This window comes from Frankliniella occidentalis, unplaced genomic scaffold (genome assembly GCF_000697945.3).
Source record: "Frankliniella occidentalis isolate FOCC.00 unplaced genomic scaffold, Focc_3.1 Scaffold27, whole genome shotgun sequence".
NCBI classification, from domain to species: Eukaryota; Metazoa; Arthropoda; class Insecta; order Thysanoptera; family Thripidae; genus Frankliniella; species Frankliniella occidentalis.
Window position 1 is genome coordinate 973,819 of NW_026267157.1, and position 21,044 is coordinate 994,862.

The window sequence follows — 21,044 nt, forward strand, 5'->3', positions numbered from 1 at the left end:
GGGGCAGCGACAGGTTGGGGGGCCGAGCGGTGAGGGGAGGGTGCGCAGCGAGGGAAAAAGGTCGCAACTTATAAAGCGATCTTTTGTCTCATACCTCATTTACTCCGACTGCGAATGCCGCTGGTCCCCCCGCCTCCACAACGGACTAAGGGCCGCGGGTTTGATGCCCGTCTTGGAGATGAAAGAGAGAGTAAAAGGATTGGTGAGGACGGTATAACCTTAGCCGCGCGAACACTTGTCACTCAAAGCAGTGCTTCTCAAAGGTGAAGAATCAAAGTTGAAAGGTTAGGTACACCTATCATTACCACGGGTTACCACTATAGTGGTGCGACAGCAGAGTGAGATTGTATACAGCTTTTAGAGGGATTGGCATGGCAAGGAAAGGATCACGGGGACTACAGAAAGGGGGGAAGGGAAAATGGGGGGAGGGGCAGGAGTGAACTCAGAAAGGGGGGGGGGTGAGCCCCCCGGGAGAGACAGACCCCCCAGTCAATACGGCCGGTGCGCGCGCACACAGGTAGGGGGGTGGAGGGTGGAGGGCGGGGGCGCCTGCGCGGGGGTGGGGGAGGACACTGCCAGGTGATGCCCAATGGCGTGCCTCCTCGCGCCCGCCAGCCAATCGGTCTTCAGCCTCACCGGCCCCAGGTCGTCAATCATGTCGTCATCGTTACGGATAAGAGCACGTCGGCGTCCGGGGAGGTCATCGGCGTGGTCGTGGAGGTGGGCGAGGGTGTAAATGTGCTGTATGCAAGCTGTACGCCATCGCAGGAAGAGGCTGTAAGAGAGAGAGAGAGAGAGAGAGAGAGAACCTGCACTGTTGTTGCTGCAACTGATTACACCCCGCCGGAGGTACGGGCCAGCGCGGCGCGTCTGGCAAGTAGCTGATATGAGTGGGAGGAAGGAGAAGGGGGGGGGGGGGAGACCAGAGAGAGAGAGAGAGAGAGAGAGAGAGACGCAAGGTAGGGAGGGAGAGGGTTGGCAGGCGCCGCTGGTCTTGAGGGCCGCATACACACCGGCACACGTCAGGGGCTATGATGGTCGTCCCTCTCCTCCTCCTCCCCTCGTTTTTCGCCCCTCCCGCTCAGACGGCAGCGTTGCCACTCCTCCGGGAACCTCCGGGCGCGGCGGGTTGCCTATGGTCAGTTTTGGCGGAGGGTAAGTACCCCAGTGTCGGACGCGCCAACAACAGAGGGAGATGAATTTGTCTGTGATCGTGCTGCACAGTACACGGCAATGATAAGCAATCTTTCCGTGCAGGTAACCATTCTTGTATGGCCTTCCTAACAGTTCAGCCAATCATCTTGTGCGTCGGTTCCGAACCGTGACCGTCGCCAGCCTCCTCGACGCGGTCCTGGCGATGTCAGTGACCTCGGCAGGTTGATAAGCGCGATACGGACTTCCTCCCGCCGCCGGGCTCCTTCTGATTCGGAGAGACATGACCGGCGGCGGGGTGGCAGGAAGCCGATTGCAGCTATCGCCGCCCGCAGGGGCCTAAGTGCAGCGAGGACCGGAGGTGCTCCGCGCCAGGGCCCTCAGCCGACCTCTCATTTGGGATTTTAATCTTTCTAAAAAAAATATATTTCGAGAAAATTTTTCAAGAATAGTTTTGGTTTCATCTCTTAATTTTTTCCGTAAATAGTTTACTTTAGTCATGTTTGCAATGTTTCTGGAAGTGTTTCATTTTTTTCCGATTCTCTTTGAAAAGTTGTCCAATATTTTTTCAGTTAAATTTCAGACTTAAGTCTTTTGACAAATTTTTACAAAATACAAATTTGCAATCCATACCTTTGATACGTACTCCTCATTGGGAGCTTTTGGGTCTATTACGGGTGATTCAGTTAATTCCCCAAGAGAAGTGAGGAACCGCCGATGAAAATATATTTCAAAATTTCAGAACAACCCAGGTATATTTTTCCCTCTGTGTAGCAGCAGTCGCACACGTATCAGTACCGACACAACCACGCCCGCCCACCGGCAACACCGCCTCTGAGTTCTCTTATCAGGAGTGCCGCGCTCCTTGTGGAGGCGGACCAGGCCCGCCTGATGGACGCACAGCTGGCCCTCACCCCTTCGGACCTCGGCCAGCCCTCCCCCTCCCCCTCGAGCAGTACTTATTGCTCTGTGAACGCGGACGCATGTTGCCTGCTCCCAGCTGGGTCACCCACCATCCGATCGGAAGCCAAAGCCTCCGACGCCATCTCTCTCAGCGCCAACCCCACCCAATCTTTCAATTGCTACTCATACAAACTGCCCAGTCGTTACAGCAGGCAGCAGGCGGAGAGGTTTCAAAATGAAAACTAGGAAAGATTTAAATCTCAAAACTAATGAGGCAGCTCAAAATATATTTCATTTAGAAATTGTTTCAAGCTGGGTAAAATAAATTTGATGTGAACTTTTAAAAACATGTCGAAGTTTTTCTTATCGACTTCAGTAAACACTTAAACCACTAAAAGTAAAGCCAGGTATATACTCTTTAAAACTAAAACATCTTTTTCTCATTTTTTTTTATTCACATGTGCATCACAGCGTCTCCTGCTTCCCCTTCTCGAAAAGACACACATCTCTAACCCCTTTTCCCCTTGACAATCATCGCGCTGCTCGCAGACCTTTGACGTCGTCGCGGCCGAGGCCGCCAGGCCGAGCCGGAGCCGTGGGCCGACACAAAACACATTAGTTTCCCATTGCTGGCCTCGGCCGGCCTCGGCCCTGGCCGTGGCGAGCCCGGCTCGGCCTCCTCCTGGTGGTGGTGGTCGCCCTCCTGGTCACCCTAGGGTGTCGCACGTGCGGCGAGGGGGAGAGAGAGAGAGAGAGAGAGAGAGAGAGAGAGAGAGAGAGAGAGAGAGAGAGAGAGAGAGAGTGGGACGTGAGGCCGCGAGGCGATCGCGACCACCGGGTGATTCATCAACGGGCACCAAGTCCCCCACCACCTCGAGCTCCTCGCCAAGCTCGCCCACGACACAGTGCAGCAACGGGTCGCGGTGCGCCTCGTCAAATTTGCGACCCGGGGTACAAATGTCATGGAGTCCCCGCGGATTAGGGCGGGCGGTACTTTTTCTCGTGGTGCTTCCGTTGAAATATACGTGGTAAACGCATTTCCGTAGTCGTTAATATGTTCCCCTAGTGACAGGTAACTTTCATCGTCTCAGAATTACAAGCTCTCAGCTGCATGAACTCGAAAGTACACATCCCCGTGTATTTTCGTGCGGGACGATCAGTGTGTGCTGTGCATCTGCATACGAATCTCACGGCGGCGAGTGAGTTAGCCGTGTGCTCAGGACCCCCTGAGCAATCAAAGGCGCCGCCGCCCCTCTGTCATGTTGCAAAGCGCAGATGATGGGGTTTTACGGAGAGATCAGCAAACTCTTGTCCACACACACACACACAGCACAGCCCCGGGGCAGCACCGGCACGAGCACGTCTCACGGGGGAGGAGGGGCGAGTATGAGAAGTAATCCGGTCCTTAGGCGGTCACTCCTTACTGGAGCGACGGAAGACGGACGGACAGCCGGGGCAGCCGGCCAGACAGACGGGCAGGCACCACAGCCTAGGGCAACTCGCTTGCACCCCCTGCGCTGCTCCCAGAGGACCCGCCCCGCCCACCCCTCCCCACCCCCTTTAATCTCACGATGTTCCACTTCTACCTTGCCCCCGAGAGCCACACCCCCAGTAGCGCAGCAGTGTACTACCGCCACACGACGCTAAGCTCGAGCATCCGACGAAAAAGTTTTCACTCTCCCCCTCTCTCTTTCTCGGGGTACGAGCGGACCTGAGCATAATCAGTTCTCCCCCAGCCTGCAGACACCCTACCCTACCCCTACACACGCCGGGGAGGCCCGCGGCGTCGGCTCGGCGGCGTCAAAACGGACCAATATATCGGACGGGAGAAGCTTCGCGCCGTCGCCGCCAGGGGACGCCTCACGTCACGTACGTACCTGCAACAGACGTAAAGGGGGTCGATTAGAATCAGGAACACACACAGGACAAAACGAGAAGATTTAAAAACAATTTGCCTTTATTGTTCAACCAACAACCAACTAACACCGCTGGTGCCCAGCATTTACAACAAGATTTTCAGTCTCAAATTGTGTCAATAATTGATGGTTTTAACCTTGCTGCTAATTTGGAGATGTTTCCCCAGCAGTGTGCTGTACTGTACCCTCTTGCGAGTGACACCGCTACACACTTGGGCGCGCCGCGCGCCTCGCCCGCCAGAGCGCAGCACGTCCCCGTTACGGTCTTAGTCCGACCTGCACATGTGGCACACCCATCTGTACCAACGGCAGTTTATACCCCTCTCTGCTCCTCGTAATTATTATTATTATTACTGTGCTCGGTTTATAATTTTCAATTCTTAAAAGCAGAGCATGTTGTTGCGTACTTAGCTTTTGCGCACCTTCCACGTTCGATGGAGGGAGGTGCTGTTGTAAAGAGGTCGTCCCCTGAACGTCAACCTTATGGGAGGGGGGGGGGGTGTCTCTACGTATACCAGGTGGCTGATTAGCCCCACGCACTTCTGTTGTCAGACTGTACTGCACGCAGGAGTGCGGGCGGGCTTGCCTATCGCCCCTGTCCACGGCGCCTTACGCCGGGCGAGTTGGCAACCCGCTCGCACTCGTGCGCGCGGTACAGCACTAGAGAGACTCAGAGGGAGAGAGCCGTCAACTCGGGGCCCCGCACGCTGCGCTGTGATTGGGTCGGCGCTGCTAGGCGCTGCGCCCGTTGGTTGGCCGGGCGGACGTGCCGAATGCACCCCGACGGTCGTTCGGGCGACGTTCGGCAGCGCCGCCGGGCGCACTCCGGTGCAGCGCTGCCGCGCATCTGTGTCGCCTGACCCTAGGGGGCTCGCCGGAGCCCGGCGGGCTCCGGAGGGTTCGCAACTCCCTGCCTTTGTGAGGCCAGATGTTAGGCTGGCCGACGGAGCCGCCCAGTGCCGACCCAATCACAGCGCAGCGCGCGGGCCCCCGAGTTGACGCCTCTCTCCCTATGAGTCTCTCTATACAGCACAACTACAGAAGTGCGCGGGGTTAATCAGCCACCTGGTATAATAGGGTCAGGACCATCGGAGTTCGCAGGCCAGAAATACTGTTGGAATGATATGGTCCCGATTCATTTGAAACCCCATAATATATTTGTAGCCCCCCTCCCCCCCCCCCAGCCCTTTTCCGAAAGGTCACGTGGTATGGGAACGACCCGACAACTAATTTGGAACAAAGTCGCGCCAGTTAGCGGGCTCCGCTTTCAAAGCAGGCAGGCAACACTCTCCTGCTAAATCATCCTCGACACACACTGGCTCTCGTTCGAGCTCTCGTTCCTGGCGGCGCAGCGACTCCGCGTCCTATGGTCCCGGGGCGTTCGGTGAAACTCAACCTCCGCGACGCGCAGGGCATGAAAGGAGCGGAGCGCGGGCTGTTCAAATGGAACGCCCCGTGTACACGATAATCACTCCCCTCTCCTCACACACACACACACACACACACACACACACACACACACACACACGAAGAACAGGATCTCCCGAGTGTCACATGTGCCTGGCGACCGTCACACGTCCTGCCTACCTACCGGGCGGGGAGCAGTTCATCTGCCGCGCGCACGAACGTGTGGGGAAGAAGGGTGAGTCCAGTTAAAAGGTCGCCCGGTCCCTTTGTCCTCGCAGCAACAACTGCACCTAAATCTCCCCCGAGCAACGCCACGTCACATAGCCTTTCTAGTCCCCCCCTCCCTCCCTCACCCTCCCTCTCTCTCTTCGTTCCTCACGCTGTCTCTCTCTCACACACTCACAGACATCAGTCTATTTTCTCCACGTAAATCCTCGAGCAGTAAATCGCACCCGGGCCCGTGTGTTTCGACAGCAAGCGTCTTTGTTTTTCGGTATTTAGTTGGAATGCCGTGGGCCTTCCATAAGTCTCTCGTCGGATTTCCCATGGCGGGCTTTATTTCCCGATCGAGAAACGTGTAAACGGAAACACCGACTTCACGCAATTGCCAATTAATGATGTACTTTACGTTACGCTCAACTTATTTGCCGGCGCCTGTACTGGTTTCGTATAAAAGACCAAATTTTACAAAAAAAATATTTAGTAAAATACAAAGAAAAATACAACAAAGCTAGAGTTTTTTATTTACATAAATGATTAACATTCATTGCAAACTTCAAAGTTGTTTTTTGTGCAATTTTTTTATAGGAGGAGTTCAGCAGATTCGGGATCTGTCTTGTTGGTGTTTTCGAGAGTGTGTCGCATGCCGCTGCCGGGAGCAGGGGTCGCCTGTGACATACGTGGCCGCGGAGAGAGTGTCTTGACTTGGAAATAACACTTATGCCCGACCCACATGATATTGTATGCATGGAACGGCAGGACAAGCAATTCCGAAGGCTTCCACTCGGTTTGAAATAATCAAGATTCGGCCAGCATTCGCCGCGACCCCGAGCTGAGGAAGCTGCTGGGGGGAGGGGCGTATGTGGAGAGAGAGAGAGAGAGAGAGTTGCGAGACATAAACGGTCCAGGGCGCACGGTATGCGAAAAGCAATTACACCTTCGCGACACACTATCGAGGCAACACGCACGCACACCGACACACCTAACCAATACATCTCGCCCGCAGCAATTGCGAACTAGAACCGACACAATACTGTACCTGCACTTTAACACAGTTCCGCTTAAATTACGTTTTCATTTCACCTACCCATACTTTTTTCGATTTTGAAAGATGGCACACAGAAAGATATAGTTAGCTTTTCTTGTTGCACACATATCCGCAGCTCCTCCGTCGGCGTGCGGAGGGCCTAAGTACACGACTACTCGGGCGGTGCGCAAAGACCGAGTGCCTCTCTCAGCGAATCCAAATCCGCTCTGATGCCCGCCAATACAAACGCTTACACACCCACACACATCGCTTTACAAGAGTAGACCCTGAAAACGTGTCGGACAGAAGAAAACAGTGAAACAAAGAAACGGTATGGGCAAACCCGTAAAGGTCATATTTTTTGTAATTTTTTCTACAAGGTGTAAGGCAGTGTAACAGTACGATGGATAAGCCTCCACGTAAGCGACTCCTAACAGCTCCCCATCACCGACAAGAAAACCCATTAAAATTCCACATGCGCGGGCAAACGCTGAGGCAACAGCAGCGACTCGGCGCGGGAGTCGGAGAGAGGGAGACAGATACACCGCTGAGAGCCTTATTTTGGGTCTTTTTCAAAGAGAGCGACGTGCGAGGAGAAAGAGAGAGAGAGGAAAAGAAGTAGGGAGAGGGGGAGAGGGAGTAAAGAGAATGAGACAGACCGAGCAGGAGACGCAGAGAGACGGTGACGGTGAGATAGAATGCACTGAGGAACTTTAAGAATTTTCATAAAATTTAGAGCACACACTAGCAAATGCAAATGCGAAAACTTTGAAGTAGTGAACAGTTTTAACAGAGTAGTAAATGCCGGCCAAGAGCCTTCGCAGGGCCCCTGCCCTCGCGCGCGACCACGACAAAGCGGCGGTAAGATGATGCATGGTGGATTAAACCCCGATGGACCTGGACGCCACTCCGAAAGCCAATGAAAAGGAGCACCTCGCTCCACCCCGCCCCGCCACACCCCTCCCCGCCCAGAGGCCGGCGGTGGAGCGCGCCCCGCGCGGTTAGCGGGTTAAACTTTGTTCATTACCGGTGGAGAGGCATCTCCGCTGTATCTAGCGCGGCCGCCGGAGCTGGCCCGGCCACCAGCCCACCGCAGGGCGTCCAGCACCTCCTGCATTGCCTCCAGGACCTACAGCGGGGCCGCCCGAACTGGTCCGGCCACTAGGCCACCACAGAGCGTCCAGCACCTCCTGCAGGACCTCCAGGACCTCGAGCAGGGCCGCCGGAGCTGGCCCGGCCACCAGTCCACGACAGGGCGTACAGCACCTCCTGCAGGGCTTCCAGGATCTACAGCGGGGCCGCCCGAACTGACCCGGCCACCAGTCCCCGACAGGGCGTACAGCACCTCCTGCAGGGCTTCCAGGATCTACAGCGAGGCCGCCCGAACTAGCTGGGCCAGCAGGGCCTCCGGGACCTCCAGGGGCTAGCCGTAAACGCTTTTATACGCTTGATAGAACGCCCCTTTTCAAGGCAAAACGCATGGCTGTCCCCTCCAAAGGCCCGGCCTTACAAGTGCAGTACAGGTCCTTATCAATACTGAGAGCTGGCGGACGCGCTAAAGTCACAGAGAACGGCGAGTTGCCAGTCGCGAACAGCAACGGGTGCCCACAACACTCCCGCCTAGACATTCCAGCCTCCAAAGCAAAAGTATGTAACAGCACGGTGTGATCCCATAGAGTTTGTGTTTGCTGGCAGTCAGGATGTACGTGCCTCCTAGATGTACCGTTACGCGATGCTAGCCGCCGTGCTGCTGCCGGTCTCCCTGGCCGCGCTCTGCCCCTGCCCGCCTACCTCCGAGAACTCCCCCGTGTGCGGCAGTGACGGCCGCACTTACTCCAGCGAGTGCCAGCTTCAGTGCGCCGACCAGCCCGGTGAGTCCCTGCGGCCTGGAGTTCCATTGCGAGGCCACCTCTACTGTACAACGAATCGTGTTGACCAGGACTCTACGCCACCCACTCCGGGGCGTGCACCACGACGGAGACCGCCGCTGCCCGACGTCGTCGCTACACCGTTGAGTATAAGGATTGGGTGAAATGTCACAAAGAACGTCAGGTGAGACTGAGTGGTCTGAGGAGGGGGCCGTCCTAAGGCTAAGGTGTAGACTCTATTACACCTTCGGCTTCCCCGCAAGGCTCACCCCCCCCCCTCTCCCGTGTTGCAGTGCCGCCTTCCACACGACGGGAGCTGCAGCGAGTGCGGCGCGGACGATAGGAACTGTGAGATAATGTGCTACTGGGACTGCAGCTGCGGCTGCGGGGGACTGCCGACGGGTACTGGGCGGGACGAGGACTCGTACGACAGGTGGTACAAGTGCTACGCGGAGAGGAGGTGCAGTAGTAAAGCCGACGAATGTGGCAAAAACTGTCACAATGAAGTATGTCAAGACTCGTGCGATGAGGATTATTTAAAGTGCGGCTGTGGGTGCGTCCAGGTCGTGCTAGCTGGCAGCATTGCCTCGCCCACGACAAGTACCGGCCTCGCCCCTACAGCAAGCAGCACGTCAGGTAGCAGTACCGACAGGCCCGACCACAGTATGCCGGTGCGTGAGCTATGGGACTACGTGCTCATGTTTGTGACGGCGTGTGCGTGTGCGTGCGTGTGCGCGTGCGTGTGCGCGTGCGTGCTGGCGCGCGCAGGCGTCCCCGTGACCTGCTGCACCATGAACATAACGCACCGATCCTCAAGAGGTAGTCCGGACGAGGGCCAGCAGGACCCAGAAACAGAGATGACCTCGAAATGACGTCGAAATTTTACATTTAGCTGACACCCATGACGTGCAAAAATGTGGAAATACGTAATTCCCCGCATGTTGGTTTGAGAAACCCTGCCCTTAATATTTAGAGAAACTTTAATTTGGCGATTCTTAAATTATTAATATATAAGTATTGTTGATGTCCCTAATTAATGAATAAACAAATCATTGTAAATGATTCTCTGTTACTACTTCTTTTTGGAATGTTTTCCTTGAGAGCTGTACAACGCTCCTCCTGGTCCAGGACGCGCACCTCCGCGGCCTTGCGCCTCGCGCTCCATATTTGCATATCAGGATCAAGGAGCTCGGTTTGCGGCACTGGCGCCTGCCGGGTGATGAATGGCGGAGGCATGTCAGCATTTTTAGCAACTGGCTCTCCCCGCCGACGTCTCCTTCGCCCCTCCCCCCCTCCCCGTATTTTTTCCCACTTCCTTGTTTCCTCGTTTCTCACTCCTCTCTCTCTCATGCGCGCGCGCAACCTGCATGTAACGCCTTTCTGTACACAGCGCCCTGCGCGCCCTGCAGGGGAGCCTTCCGGTGGCGGGGTGGGGCGGGGCGGGGCGCAGCACCCACGGAGGTGACGGTAACTGGATGATGGGTGGCGCCACGGTAGCTTGGACACAGCGGGACACCTCCTCCTCCGCTGTTGGCTCCTCCGTATCTAAAGCTATTTTGCTCTCAAGAAGAGGTTTCGGTTTTATTTTTTTGCGCGCTGGCGGTCTCTCTCTTTCACACAAACACAAAATCGCATTTTCCTCTCCTCCTCGCCTTGCTTCTCGCCGACTCTTTTGCACTATTCTCCGCACGGCAAAAACATTTCCGTTTCACCAAACACTCTCCACACTCTAAATAGAAGAGACAATTTTGTACCTAGCAAGGACGGTGCCCTTGAGACACGCCTTGAGAACATCTATGTAAATGAGACACTAATTTGTCTGAACGGTAAAGAGAAATTATCAGCATGGGTAAGGGGTACCCTTAGAATTTAACCTGTTTTTACTTATATCTTCAAAAAATGTAACAATGACTAAATTTTGCCCAAGTGAGGCGAGTAACCGGGAATGCCGAGCACCTGATGACGCATTTCTAGAACGATCCACTCTCTAAAGAAGGGCGCCGAGGCGAGGCCCCGGCGGGGCGCGACGATCGAGTGTAGAATAACATGTTCCATGTCGGATCCGTTCGCCTCGCCTCGTCCGCGCACACGGACAAAACACACATGTGTCCTTCACCTGATCTGCTGTGCGCCCGTCCCTTTTTTCTCCTTGTTGACAAAACACATGACGATACTCGTCCATCTCTCTGCTCCCCCACCTCTCCCCCCCCCCCACCCTTCCCCTCTCTCTCACGCCACCGTGGTGGCAGCGCGTAGCAGACCGTATAAAAACGATAACAAATGTACATGAGGGCTCCCCTCTCTTTCCAGCGGCGCACAGAAGGTGACGTCGACAAGTAAGGACGATTTCAAAAATATTCCTTAACCGCCTTTGATATACATAGAACACTCTTATCATAGACTCTTCGACAACAAACAAGGTGATTACCGAAACCACCAAGAAAATAATGACGCTCAGATGTCCAAATTCGATGCCCTCTTTGCAATACACCTGAATATGACAATTTTTTCAGGTAAAGCCGTATTCAGGGTAATTTACCTGAAGAGGTTCTAACGAGGCCCGGTGAGCGACAGGAATAACCCGGGGCTCCCTTCCAGTGGGTCAGTTTTGAGGTACTTGATATGACCAAGGCAGGCTAAAGATACCCAAAAAAGGCGAGGAAAAGAGTCATATGTTAAGGTTACGTACTTATCTGAATCAGACAAAAGTTAGCACTCAGAAATAATACTGTCGTTTTCAGCAGGTGTACAAATCGGTACACTTTGGAGGCCCGTCTATGTATTTCATAACATTTTTACCCCCGCGGTTTAAAAAATGGAGGTAAACTGGAAGAAATATCGAGCAGTATTGATGTGACGTTAGAAGACCCCAAACCCCCATCCCCCAGCACAGGGGTCGCAGGCGCGAACACCCGGTAAAGCCCCAACGCCATCATAAAGCGACACATGTGACCAAACAACCCAATAGTGTGAGGCGGTGACACGTCACACACACACACACAGGCATGATAATTTACAGCAAAGCGCACTAAATGCAGCACAGGAGGCTACGTCAGAGAGCACCGCTACGCTGCAGCAGAGGGCTTTGACCTGCTGCCCAAATAAGTCGAGTCTCCCTAACTTGGCCGCGCCCCCTCAGAGCAAACCCTAAAGCGCTCCGAGTTTGGGCCGCAGTGGGCCGCGGGGCCGGGCCGCCGCGCCCCTCCGCACACAGTACCCGCATTGTTTTCGGCACGGGTTTCCTGTACGCCCCGCCCCGCCCGGCCAGCCTGCGCCACGATTGGAAAGCCATTCGGCCCCCGCGACGAGCCATTTCCGGCCCCTCCCGACCACCTGAGTGTGCCAAGTCACACACTTGCAAATGTGCAACCGAACACACAGAATGTAAACAGCCAATTCTCAAACAGCGGGTAAAAGTCGCTCCTTTCCGCCTGTATAGTGGGTGGAACTTGGTGAAACTGTCTAACAACGAAATCATAGACAAAAGGCATCCGTATAGTTACATTCTTGTAAAATTGGGGGCGCGAATTTTCCGCGTGAGTCTTGACACTCACTTTACAAGTGTGTTTAGGCTACACGTTTCGTTCCTCGGCTAACTATACAACAGTGTTGGCCGGACGTGTGGTCACCGTAATCACCGCCCTTCTGGAATGGCGGAAAAAGGAGTGTGTATGTGTGTGTGTGTGTGGGGGGGGGGGGGGGGGGGGTGCACACCACACGGGAGCTCACACACACACACACGCACACACCGGTCGGCCCTTTATAGGTCTTTCCGTCACTTCCGGCTCCTGTTTAGGACCGGCGCGCACGCTCCGAGAGGAACTCGGCCCGCCCTTTGCACGCACGGTGGCCGACCCCCCCGGGCGGGGACCCCCGCGACACAGACACACACACACACACACACACACACACACACACACACACGTCACGTGTGTGATTTCCAGGGCCGCCCTGACTGCTCCCCTCATAGTTCGTTTTATTTTTTCTCTCTCTTCCCCCCCTCTCGTCTTAACGGCGTCATAATGTGTATCCAGTATCAATAAAATGAATAACTGCCTAGGCGAGTGGATGCAAAGCCTATTTATTTTTATTTTTAACGTGACGCACACACACACACACACACACAGACGCAGTAATATAAGGTAATGCCCCCTAATGGCGGCTGGATGTGTTTTCGAACCCCGCGCGCCGACAGCTTTGCGAGCGCGTGGGCCCTGCATCACATTTGGGACAAGGCGGCATACAAATTTCATTGCTCATCTGTGTCGTCTGTGTGCAAGCTTCATACTGTAGGGAAAAAACACACATACAGCACATGTGGTACAAAATCTTTGGTTATTGTTGTACAATTAAAAACTATTTAATTCCGATGTTTTTCATTATTTTTCCAATAAATATTCTAGACGTTTTTGTAGAATTTAAAGTTTCCCTGTTTCATCGTTATAGTCGTTTTGCTTGGAGGTGTGCAGGGCACTAGGTGGTGATGCACCGGAAATGCAGTGAGAGGGCGGAATGGAGGAACCAGACAACTCTTTCTGCAAAGGGCGTAACATACCTGGGTGGCATACTCACCTTCTACAAAACGACGAAATGACGTAACACGCACAATGTGCCTTCACTTAATTCGCCCAAACGCACTCTCTTATTATATCGGGTCAAGAAGTCATAAATAAACGTTGCGTTTTCCCCCAAACGAAACGGCGCGCCGCGGTGCGGAGAGAGAGAAAGCGCGAAAGAAATGAGGATGGAAAGAGCAAGAGAGAGCTAGAGACAGGGCTAGAAAGAAAGCTAGAGAGAGAGGGAGAGCGCTAAAGTAAAAAAAAATCACGTCGTTATACGGAGTTGCCAAGGAAGACAGCAAGGTAATTTCGCAGCGCAATTAGAGGTAATTACTGGGCGCCTCGTTACGGATGGGAAGGAAAAGCTCAAGAAGCAGCGGCGAGGGCTGCACTTGGCAAACGTTCGGGGCAGGAAAAAAGCACCGTGGGGCGCTATGCGGGCAGGAAGGGAGGAGAACCCGCGGGAACACAAGGCTGAATTTAAACAAAGTTTTTGTAAAATTCAAAAAATAGTTAAGTTTTTCATATGGGGACATACGTTCTTTCCTGTGAGTCATTTTCTATATTTTTATCGATTTTTATTACCTTATTACTTTTGTGTTCTTCTTACGTTGAAATGTGAGTTGTTGTTTTAATTCGTTGCAATTGTTTATTTTTCTCCATTGTAAGAGAGAAACAACTAATCCGACGGAGCCGTTGAGACGGCACCTAGGAAAGTTGTGCCGTACGCCCGTGGCGTCGCTGGGCGGGGCGGGGCGTGGCGGGGGCAGGGCGTGGCGGGGGCCGGCCGCAGCAACATGGCCTTCCCCCGTGTATTTGATTCCAGCATTGGGCGCGATTTGTACGCAAACAGCTCGGCACACTGCTCCGCCCCGCCACGCCCCGCCACGCCCTGGTCAAACCGAGCGCGACGACAGGCAGTGTACTACTGCTGCTTGCTGGCCGTGCTGTTTGGTGGCGGCATTACGCAAATCCGAAACCCCAATACAAAGTCATCTTCCAGCACGGTCGTGCAGAACGGCAGCAGACGACTCGCAGGAAGGGAAAGGGCTGCGCGGGGGCGGAGGGGGAAGGGCTCACGCACACCCATATCCATATCCTGGTCGAGCAAAACGCGACCCAGGGTTAAACTCCCTTGTGCCCCTCTCTCTCCCGCCGCGATGGAGTCCGTGTGCGTGGTGGAATGGTGGTGTCGACGATATTGTTTACCCCCCCCCCTCTCCCCCCTGCGCCGCCAAGATGTTCACCGTCACCAAGCCTCTACTAATAACCCCCTTCACTCGCAGCAGCAGCAGCGGCAGCAGCAGCAGCGGCAGCAGCAGCGGCAGTGGCAGCAGCAGCAGCGGCAGCGGCAGCAGCAGCAGCAGCAGCAGCAGCAGCAGGGAATCGCTTTCCCAGATGAGCCGAACGTAGTCGCGTCGCGCTCTCATGCACATGCAGAGCCGGCGGGGCGGGGCGGGGCGGGGCGGGGCGCGTCGAAAACCAGATGCGCGGAGCGGCGCACCGCGGGGCCCGCGGACAGACTTCACACGCTCCCGACGGCGCCATACCGCGCGATGTGGTCGACGGCGGCCTCGGGCACCTCTCGTCCCGGACGTGGGAGAGGGCGACGGGATCGCGCGCACGGCGTACGTCGTGGAGGTCCGGGTGCCGAGCAGGTGTCAAACTTGTGGTCGCAGCCGAGAACGGCGAAGACGCTCGCTCAGTCGCAAGCAGGAGTCGCGCGCCCCATCTACTGAAGTTGACTTTGCGGAAGAGTATTTGGGAAACTTGTCAAGATATTTGTTTTTTTAAACTCTTAATTTTTTCCTAAAAATGTTATTTTTGCAATCATTTCTGAAAGGTTTTTTTTTTTTTTCAAAAGTTTTGAATTTTTCGGAAAAATGTACGGACTGTTAAGTCAGCTACGTCCGTCACCGCTTTTACCAGGACGAGCGGTGGGACAAGGAGTGCGCCACCGAGCCCGGCGCTCTGCCACTGCCCGAGGCAGAGGAAGGCGTTGTTAGACTGATGACTCGGGTCGTGTGATCCGTCACGGGAACGAGCGGCCCGCGGCGGGGCGGGGCGTAAAGGCTACGCGAGGCACGGCGGGACCCACATGTCAACCGCACTAGACCGGCTACAAGAGGCATTCGTCGCTCCTGCTCCAATCGGTTATCTTGCCCCCACACAGCTGGTGGCGTGGCACGGCGGGGCGCGGTTCTGCCCGCGTAGTGGAAGTCCCTGCAGCGAGCGCAGGGGGTATTGACTGACACAGCCTCCTGACAGGCTCTGTCAGTCAGTGGGAAGGACACGAACGGTTCGTGCGCGCGAGCGGGCGAGCAGGGCTTGTTGAGACAGAGTGAGAGGGGGGGGGCTTCTCTGATAACTGCCCTAGATACCTCTCCATGAACAGTCAAGCAGCAATTGTGCCTTTCAAATTCCAGTAAAACACCTCGTTGAATACCGAACACCCTCCCCACCCCTGCACCCTACATGTCACAGCAGGCCCGTGAGCCCTATTTTACCTCTCGGACACATTTCTCGCCTTAGTTTACCACAGCGGAACACAACCGCGACGGCCCTAGCTGCTACATTCCTTTGTCGTCGTCTTCGCCGTCCTGATTTCAAACGCTCGCGGGGGCTCCGCGAAGGGGGGAGGGCACCCCGCGAACCAATGGAACGCGACACACACACACACACACACACACACACACACACACACACACGACACACGAGTGACACCCGAGAGCCCAAAACTCGAAAAGCCATTACTATAAATTACCACCCATGACACACACACACACACACACACACACACACACACACACACAGGGGGCGCCGCTCCGTTTGAAAAAAAGGACCGTGTTGACCCTCTAAAATCGTCTAGTTTTCAAAGCAGAACGAGAAGAGAGAAAAGATATGTCGCGAGAGTAGAGAAAAGAGGGGGGGGGGGGGGGCTGCTTAAGGCCCGTGCTGTAGGCCTTCCCTATGTCTTTGTTCCCTACACTGTTAAAAGCCTGCGAAGTATTTTGCTCCTTTGTAACTACGAAGCATTTACTTCGCAATTACAACGTGATGCTTTGCAATTACGCAGTGACACTTTGCAATTGCAAAGCGATGCTTTGCAGCGTTTTCATTGCTTCGCAATTGCAAAGCATCACTTTGTAATTGCAAAGTAAATGCTTTGTAGTTACAAAGGAGCAAAATACTTCGCAGCTCTGCAAAGCGAATGCTTTGTAGGAATTTAACAGTGTATGTGATGAGCTATTTCGGGCGCAGTGAGCCAGCCCTGGCGTGAGGACAGCCTTTGTCCCGCTGGCTAGTTTAGGTAAGTAGACACCCGCTTTACTTTGCGTTCCTGATTCCACAAGACCGTGATGTTTCCAGAAAAATCGAACATGATTAAACCTTTGATTTGAAAGTTTACACTGTGCAATAGCATAAGCACCGCGCGCACCATCTTCAAAAATAAAATTAAGATTCTCTGATTTGCTGTTTTGCAAATAGTATAATAGTATCAATGTTAATTACCATTTAATTGTACCCGTTATTTTGGAGAACATCTTTTGAACGGATGGAGGATGGGAGTGCAAGCACGACGAATCAAATCTTCTCAAGAGTCGCAAAATTACGTTTGCACCTTAAATTTGGTGAGCGCGGTGCGAGCACTGCTTTTTGCAGCGCGCGCCCGCACCGGATCCGTCGGATCCGCGCGGACAAAAACAGAAATAATTGCTAATTCTCCTACCGCCGCTCTCCACAGAGGTTCGCGTCTCAAGGCAATGAAATCAGAATGTAGCTGTTATTGTTTTAAATAATGGGGGAAGGGAAGGGGGGGGGGGAGAACTCTACGAGAGGAGGTGGGCGGAGGGAAAAGGGGTGAATCAAAACTTGAAAGTAGAAGGCTGGAGCACCACAAATGAACGATTGTTTTCATTAAGGACCCACAGCGAAGGAAGGGAGGGGAGGAAGAAGGGGGAGGTGTTCCACGAGTGAGAGCAGGGAGCCCCCCCCCCCCCTCTCGGTCTCTCGCTTTACCCCTCGTTCGTAAAGTTCCGATGCTAAGATTGAAACATGTTCATAATTTTTCACCTCTGCTTCGTGAGGTTTCTCCACCACCCGCTGAACTTGCCCTGCCCTTTATTGGCTCACCGATTGCAAAATTATGGGCAACCGATGAGGCTACTAAAAGTAAAACAATTTCACCTCGCAACATTTTTGCAAAATACATTTTCCTTTTCCTCAAGGATAAATATATTGTTGTGTTATACACGCTGTAGTTCTGCACACTCCCTCTCAAACCCCTCTCCCCTCTCTCTCCCTGTGTAATTTGATTAAACAGCACCGCATAGTGCAAGGCAATTCATCCCTCGCAGTTCACCTGCTGTTGCGCGGGGTGGGGCGGCGCCGAGGAGCTGCTCCAAGGAACGCCCAGCCGGGCCCCACCTCGCCCCGCCGCACCCCGCCAGGCTGCTCGCGCCACTTGGAACGGAACAAATTAGTTTCCTTCTGTTTCGCGTCTCCTTATTAGAAGAAGGAAAGGTCGACGTTCCGACGGCACGATTGTTCATCATCTCTCTGCAGCGTCGAAGGAAGAACCGTCAGCGTTAAAAACGTGTTTAAGTTAAAGAAGAAAACAAAATTACAGTGAAACTTGTTCAAGCCCAAACTTAACTGTCGGATTTGCACAATCCTCAAATATGCACTGTAAAAATCTTACGAACTAAATGCTTTGCAACGTTACGAACAATTTTCGCTCTTTGTATTGCAAATAAATTATTTGTATTGCAAATCGATTGTTTGTTAAGCTTGACAGGTCCTAACGAACAATTGGTTTGAAAAGTGGGCGTAAGAGACAAGGTACCCTTTGAATTCGACATCAAACGCGCAAAAAGATCCAGAAACGCGCGCGCCGTTTTCCATGAACAAAATATTCTGTACTTTTGTCCCCCCCCCCTCTCCCTCTCTCTCTCTCTCTCTCTCTCTCTCCCTCTCTCTCTCCCTCTCTCTCTCTCTCTCTCGGCGCCGCGGCGGCCAGAGAGAAGACAACGAAGTGGACCAACCGGAAGCCAGAGCAGTGCGCCTCAATTAGCGGAGGCCCCCCCACTGTCGAAACGATACATCGAATCAATATCGTATAACTGCTTCGATATATATCGGGTATCGCTATGTTGTTACGATTATTTTTATCACTGATAAATAAAGTGTGCAACTGGCATACCCATCGTAGTGTGGACATTCCCAGGTGTTGAACGGGAAATTTGAAAACTTAAAAATGTTCTACAGGAAATTTGGGCATTTTAAAGTGTCCAAACCCTAATGGCAAACCCCAGAGTTGCACAGTTTTAAGTGTGCAACTTTAGTGTTAAACAATTTTTAGTATTCAAATATCCAGTCAAACACTTAAAAATGTGCCACACTTATCTGTGTAGGCCGTTTGATATGTTGTTTCGATGTATCGTTTTGATGAAACGTTTTCAATGAGAACCGGATCTGGATCATCTCGTTTCACACAATTCGAGTGGCAGCATTCTTTTCATCGGGGCGCTAAGCGTATCGTCAAAGGAAAACAAACGAAATATTGTAATTATTATTTAAAACATCGTCGTGGAAGGCATACACAATGGGGCAAATTAGAACACAGTTAAGACGTGCTTGTGTGTGCGAGGTAGGGGGGGGGGGGGGCTGTGTGTTTGCCATCCCCGTCCTTAATTAGGTGAACACGTGAACTCCACCCAGTTTACCTAAGGTTACACGCCAATGTGTGTGTGTGTGTACTTAGGGATGTCACTTTACGTTTGCGCACGCGCGCACACACACACGCACACAAACGCTCTATTTGAGTCCCGGCCACAGAATTGAGACACAACGTCCTCACACGAAGGGAGAGGTAATTTCCACAGCGCAGCTGAATTTGCACCAAACACGAGAAAAATAAAACAAGGTTTGGATAAACGTCTGTATTTCCATCACAGCACGGCACGTAATTTTGTATTTTAAAAGGAACACATATTTTTCAGACCACGAATGAGGCTTATCAGCGTAAGGGCTGCCTACCTCTCCCTCCCCCCCCCCTTTCCTCTCTCTCCTGTCAGCCAAGGGTGGGCCCGCCTGTCTCGTCATCCTCCTCCCTTCTACCGCCATGGATTTCAGCTACGGTGGGCAAACTGCAAAGGTATTTACGGTAAAACAACGCAACCATTCATTAACACTGGATTAGAGCGACGCGGGGTGGGGGTAGATAAAGACAAGAGGCGAGGGGATCAGCTGGAAGGGGGAGGGGAGGGGTAAGCCGCTCTACCTATACAGGTTCGCCCATTGCGTTAGTGCCGCTCGGGGGCGCCCCGCAAATCCGCGGTGGAGACGCCCCGCCACGCCTGCACCCGACGAATCAGGCAATCACCGTGACTTAGACAAACTCGCTCCGCCTCGCGAACGTTTTAAAACAACTTAGTGCCTGTGTGTAGTGTACACTTTGAAAAGTATTCCCGTAAAATTTCCATCGATATTTTGTAACTTGATAGTTACAAAATATAGCTGATAGTTACAAAATATAGGGAAAATTAAAGACATCCAAGTCTCGCCCGTCGATGAATTCCACGTCTACACACAGTGTTTGTGATTTTACAATTTAGCTTTGTAACTTTACGACGACACGCTTCGAAGAAAACTTTCCCGGCAAACCTAAAACTATTTTTCACGGTGGTGCACACAAAAATAAATACCAGCAAAACGCATTTGAAACGACTCACTTCACAAGTATACTATCTTTTTATTTCCTCTAAGAATAAAATTAATCCCATGTACGGTGACGCCAGCCTCCACGTGTCGCACACGTGGCAGGACGATGCGACAGGTGGCGCCCCACCTGCTATGCTCGCCTCCAAACGGGGTGAGCAGGGGAGGAAAAAAAACACCTTCAAGAGAAGTAAAAAGAACTGTCGGCATCCTGACACCATAACGTACGCAATGTCTGTGCCAGACAGTACGGCGATGCTGCCACATATAAAACATTACACTCAAGAAATTAGTTCTTGTATCAAGTGCACTAAGTATAGTACTTATTTAATCCAACAACACCCCTTTTTGAGGGGGGGGGGGGATTTCGCCTCGAGGACAAGTAGACTAAAACCTGGCTGGCGTCTTATGACGCAAAAACATTGGCGTGCTCTGAAGCACGCCAAATCTTGTCGTTCAAAGACGAGAGTTCTGAGAATAAGAACGGCAACATTTGGCGTTTTAAGACGTTAGTATTTGGAGTTCTGAGAATAACGCCCACCGCCAACCAATTTAAAGTGTACGGCAGTTTTACGAAGTATCGTCCTGATTTCAAAAGTCAACAAGAGCTGAGCCCAAAAGAAACACAACAAACTGAACTGGTCGCGTTTTTAATGAAGCAGCACTTACAGATCTTAGTCAAGTACCAGAAACAAGACCGCTCACGTACACCACCAGGCCCCAGGTCTCGGCCGCCCCAACAGAGCTCCCTCTTACCACCACAACGCCATGGACGTCTCTTGACGCCTCACAGGCATCAACGCTTTACCCTCTTCCCCCCCCACCTCTCTCTCTCTCTCTCTCTCTGCACGGCGGGAAAAGTCTCGTGTATTTCAATTTGAGCTTCAACGAATTTCCAAATGCTTACTCATCTGTTAAGACAAAAGGAGCTTCTCTCACCCCCGCCCGCGCTCGGCTACTCTCTCTCTCTCTCTCTCTCTCTCTCTCTCTCTGTTTCAATCTCCCAACGGCGGTGCCGTTTCTACGTTTACCTCTTCTTGAAAGAGAGAGAGGAATAGGGAGAGAAAGAGGATGTTGCCTCGATCCTTCACTTCAACGCGGGCTTTAGATACAACACCACACATTTCTCCTGCTTCGTTTTAGGAGTTTCCCCCTCTCCTCCTTTGTAAGAGGGAAGGAATAGGTGTAGTGGTGCGGTGAAGAGGGGAGAGTAGTGTTTACCAAGTCTACGAGTGAGAGAGAGGGAGAGTGGGACAGAGAGAGGGAGGGAGGG

The 21,044-nt window shown here is 52.9% G+C and overlaps 1 protein-coding gene across 1 annotated transcript; it reads left to right on the forward strand.

Moving 5' to 3' along the window:
- The first annotated feature begins 8,167 nt into the window (after window positions 1–8,167).
- Window positions 8,168–9,554, forward strand: LOC113211584 (uncharacterized). Its single transcript, XM_026429994.2, has 4 exons — window positions 8,168–8,271; window positions 8,342–8,495; window positions 8,564–8,676; window positions 8,786–9,554. The coding sequence occupies exons 2-4, from the start codon at window positions 8,342–8,344 to the stop codon at window positions 9,362–9,364; spliced, it is 846 nt and encodes a 281-aa protein (XP_026285779.1). The 5' UTR covers window positions 8,168–8,271; the 3' UTR covers window positions 9,365–9,554.
- Window positions 9,555–21,044: the final 11,490 nt, after the last annotated feature.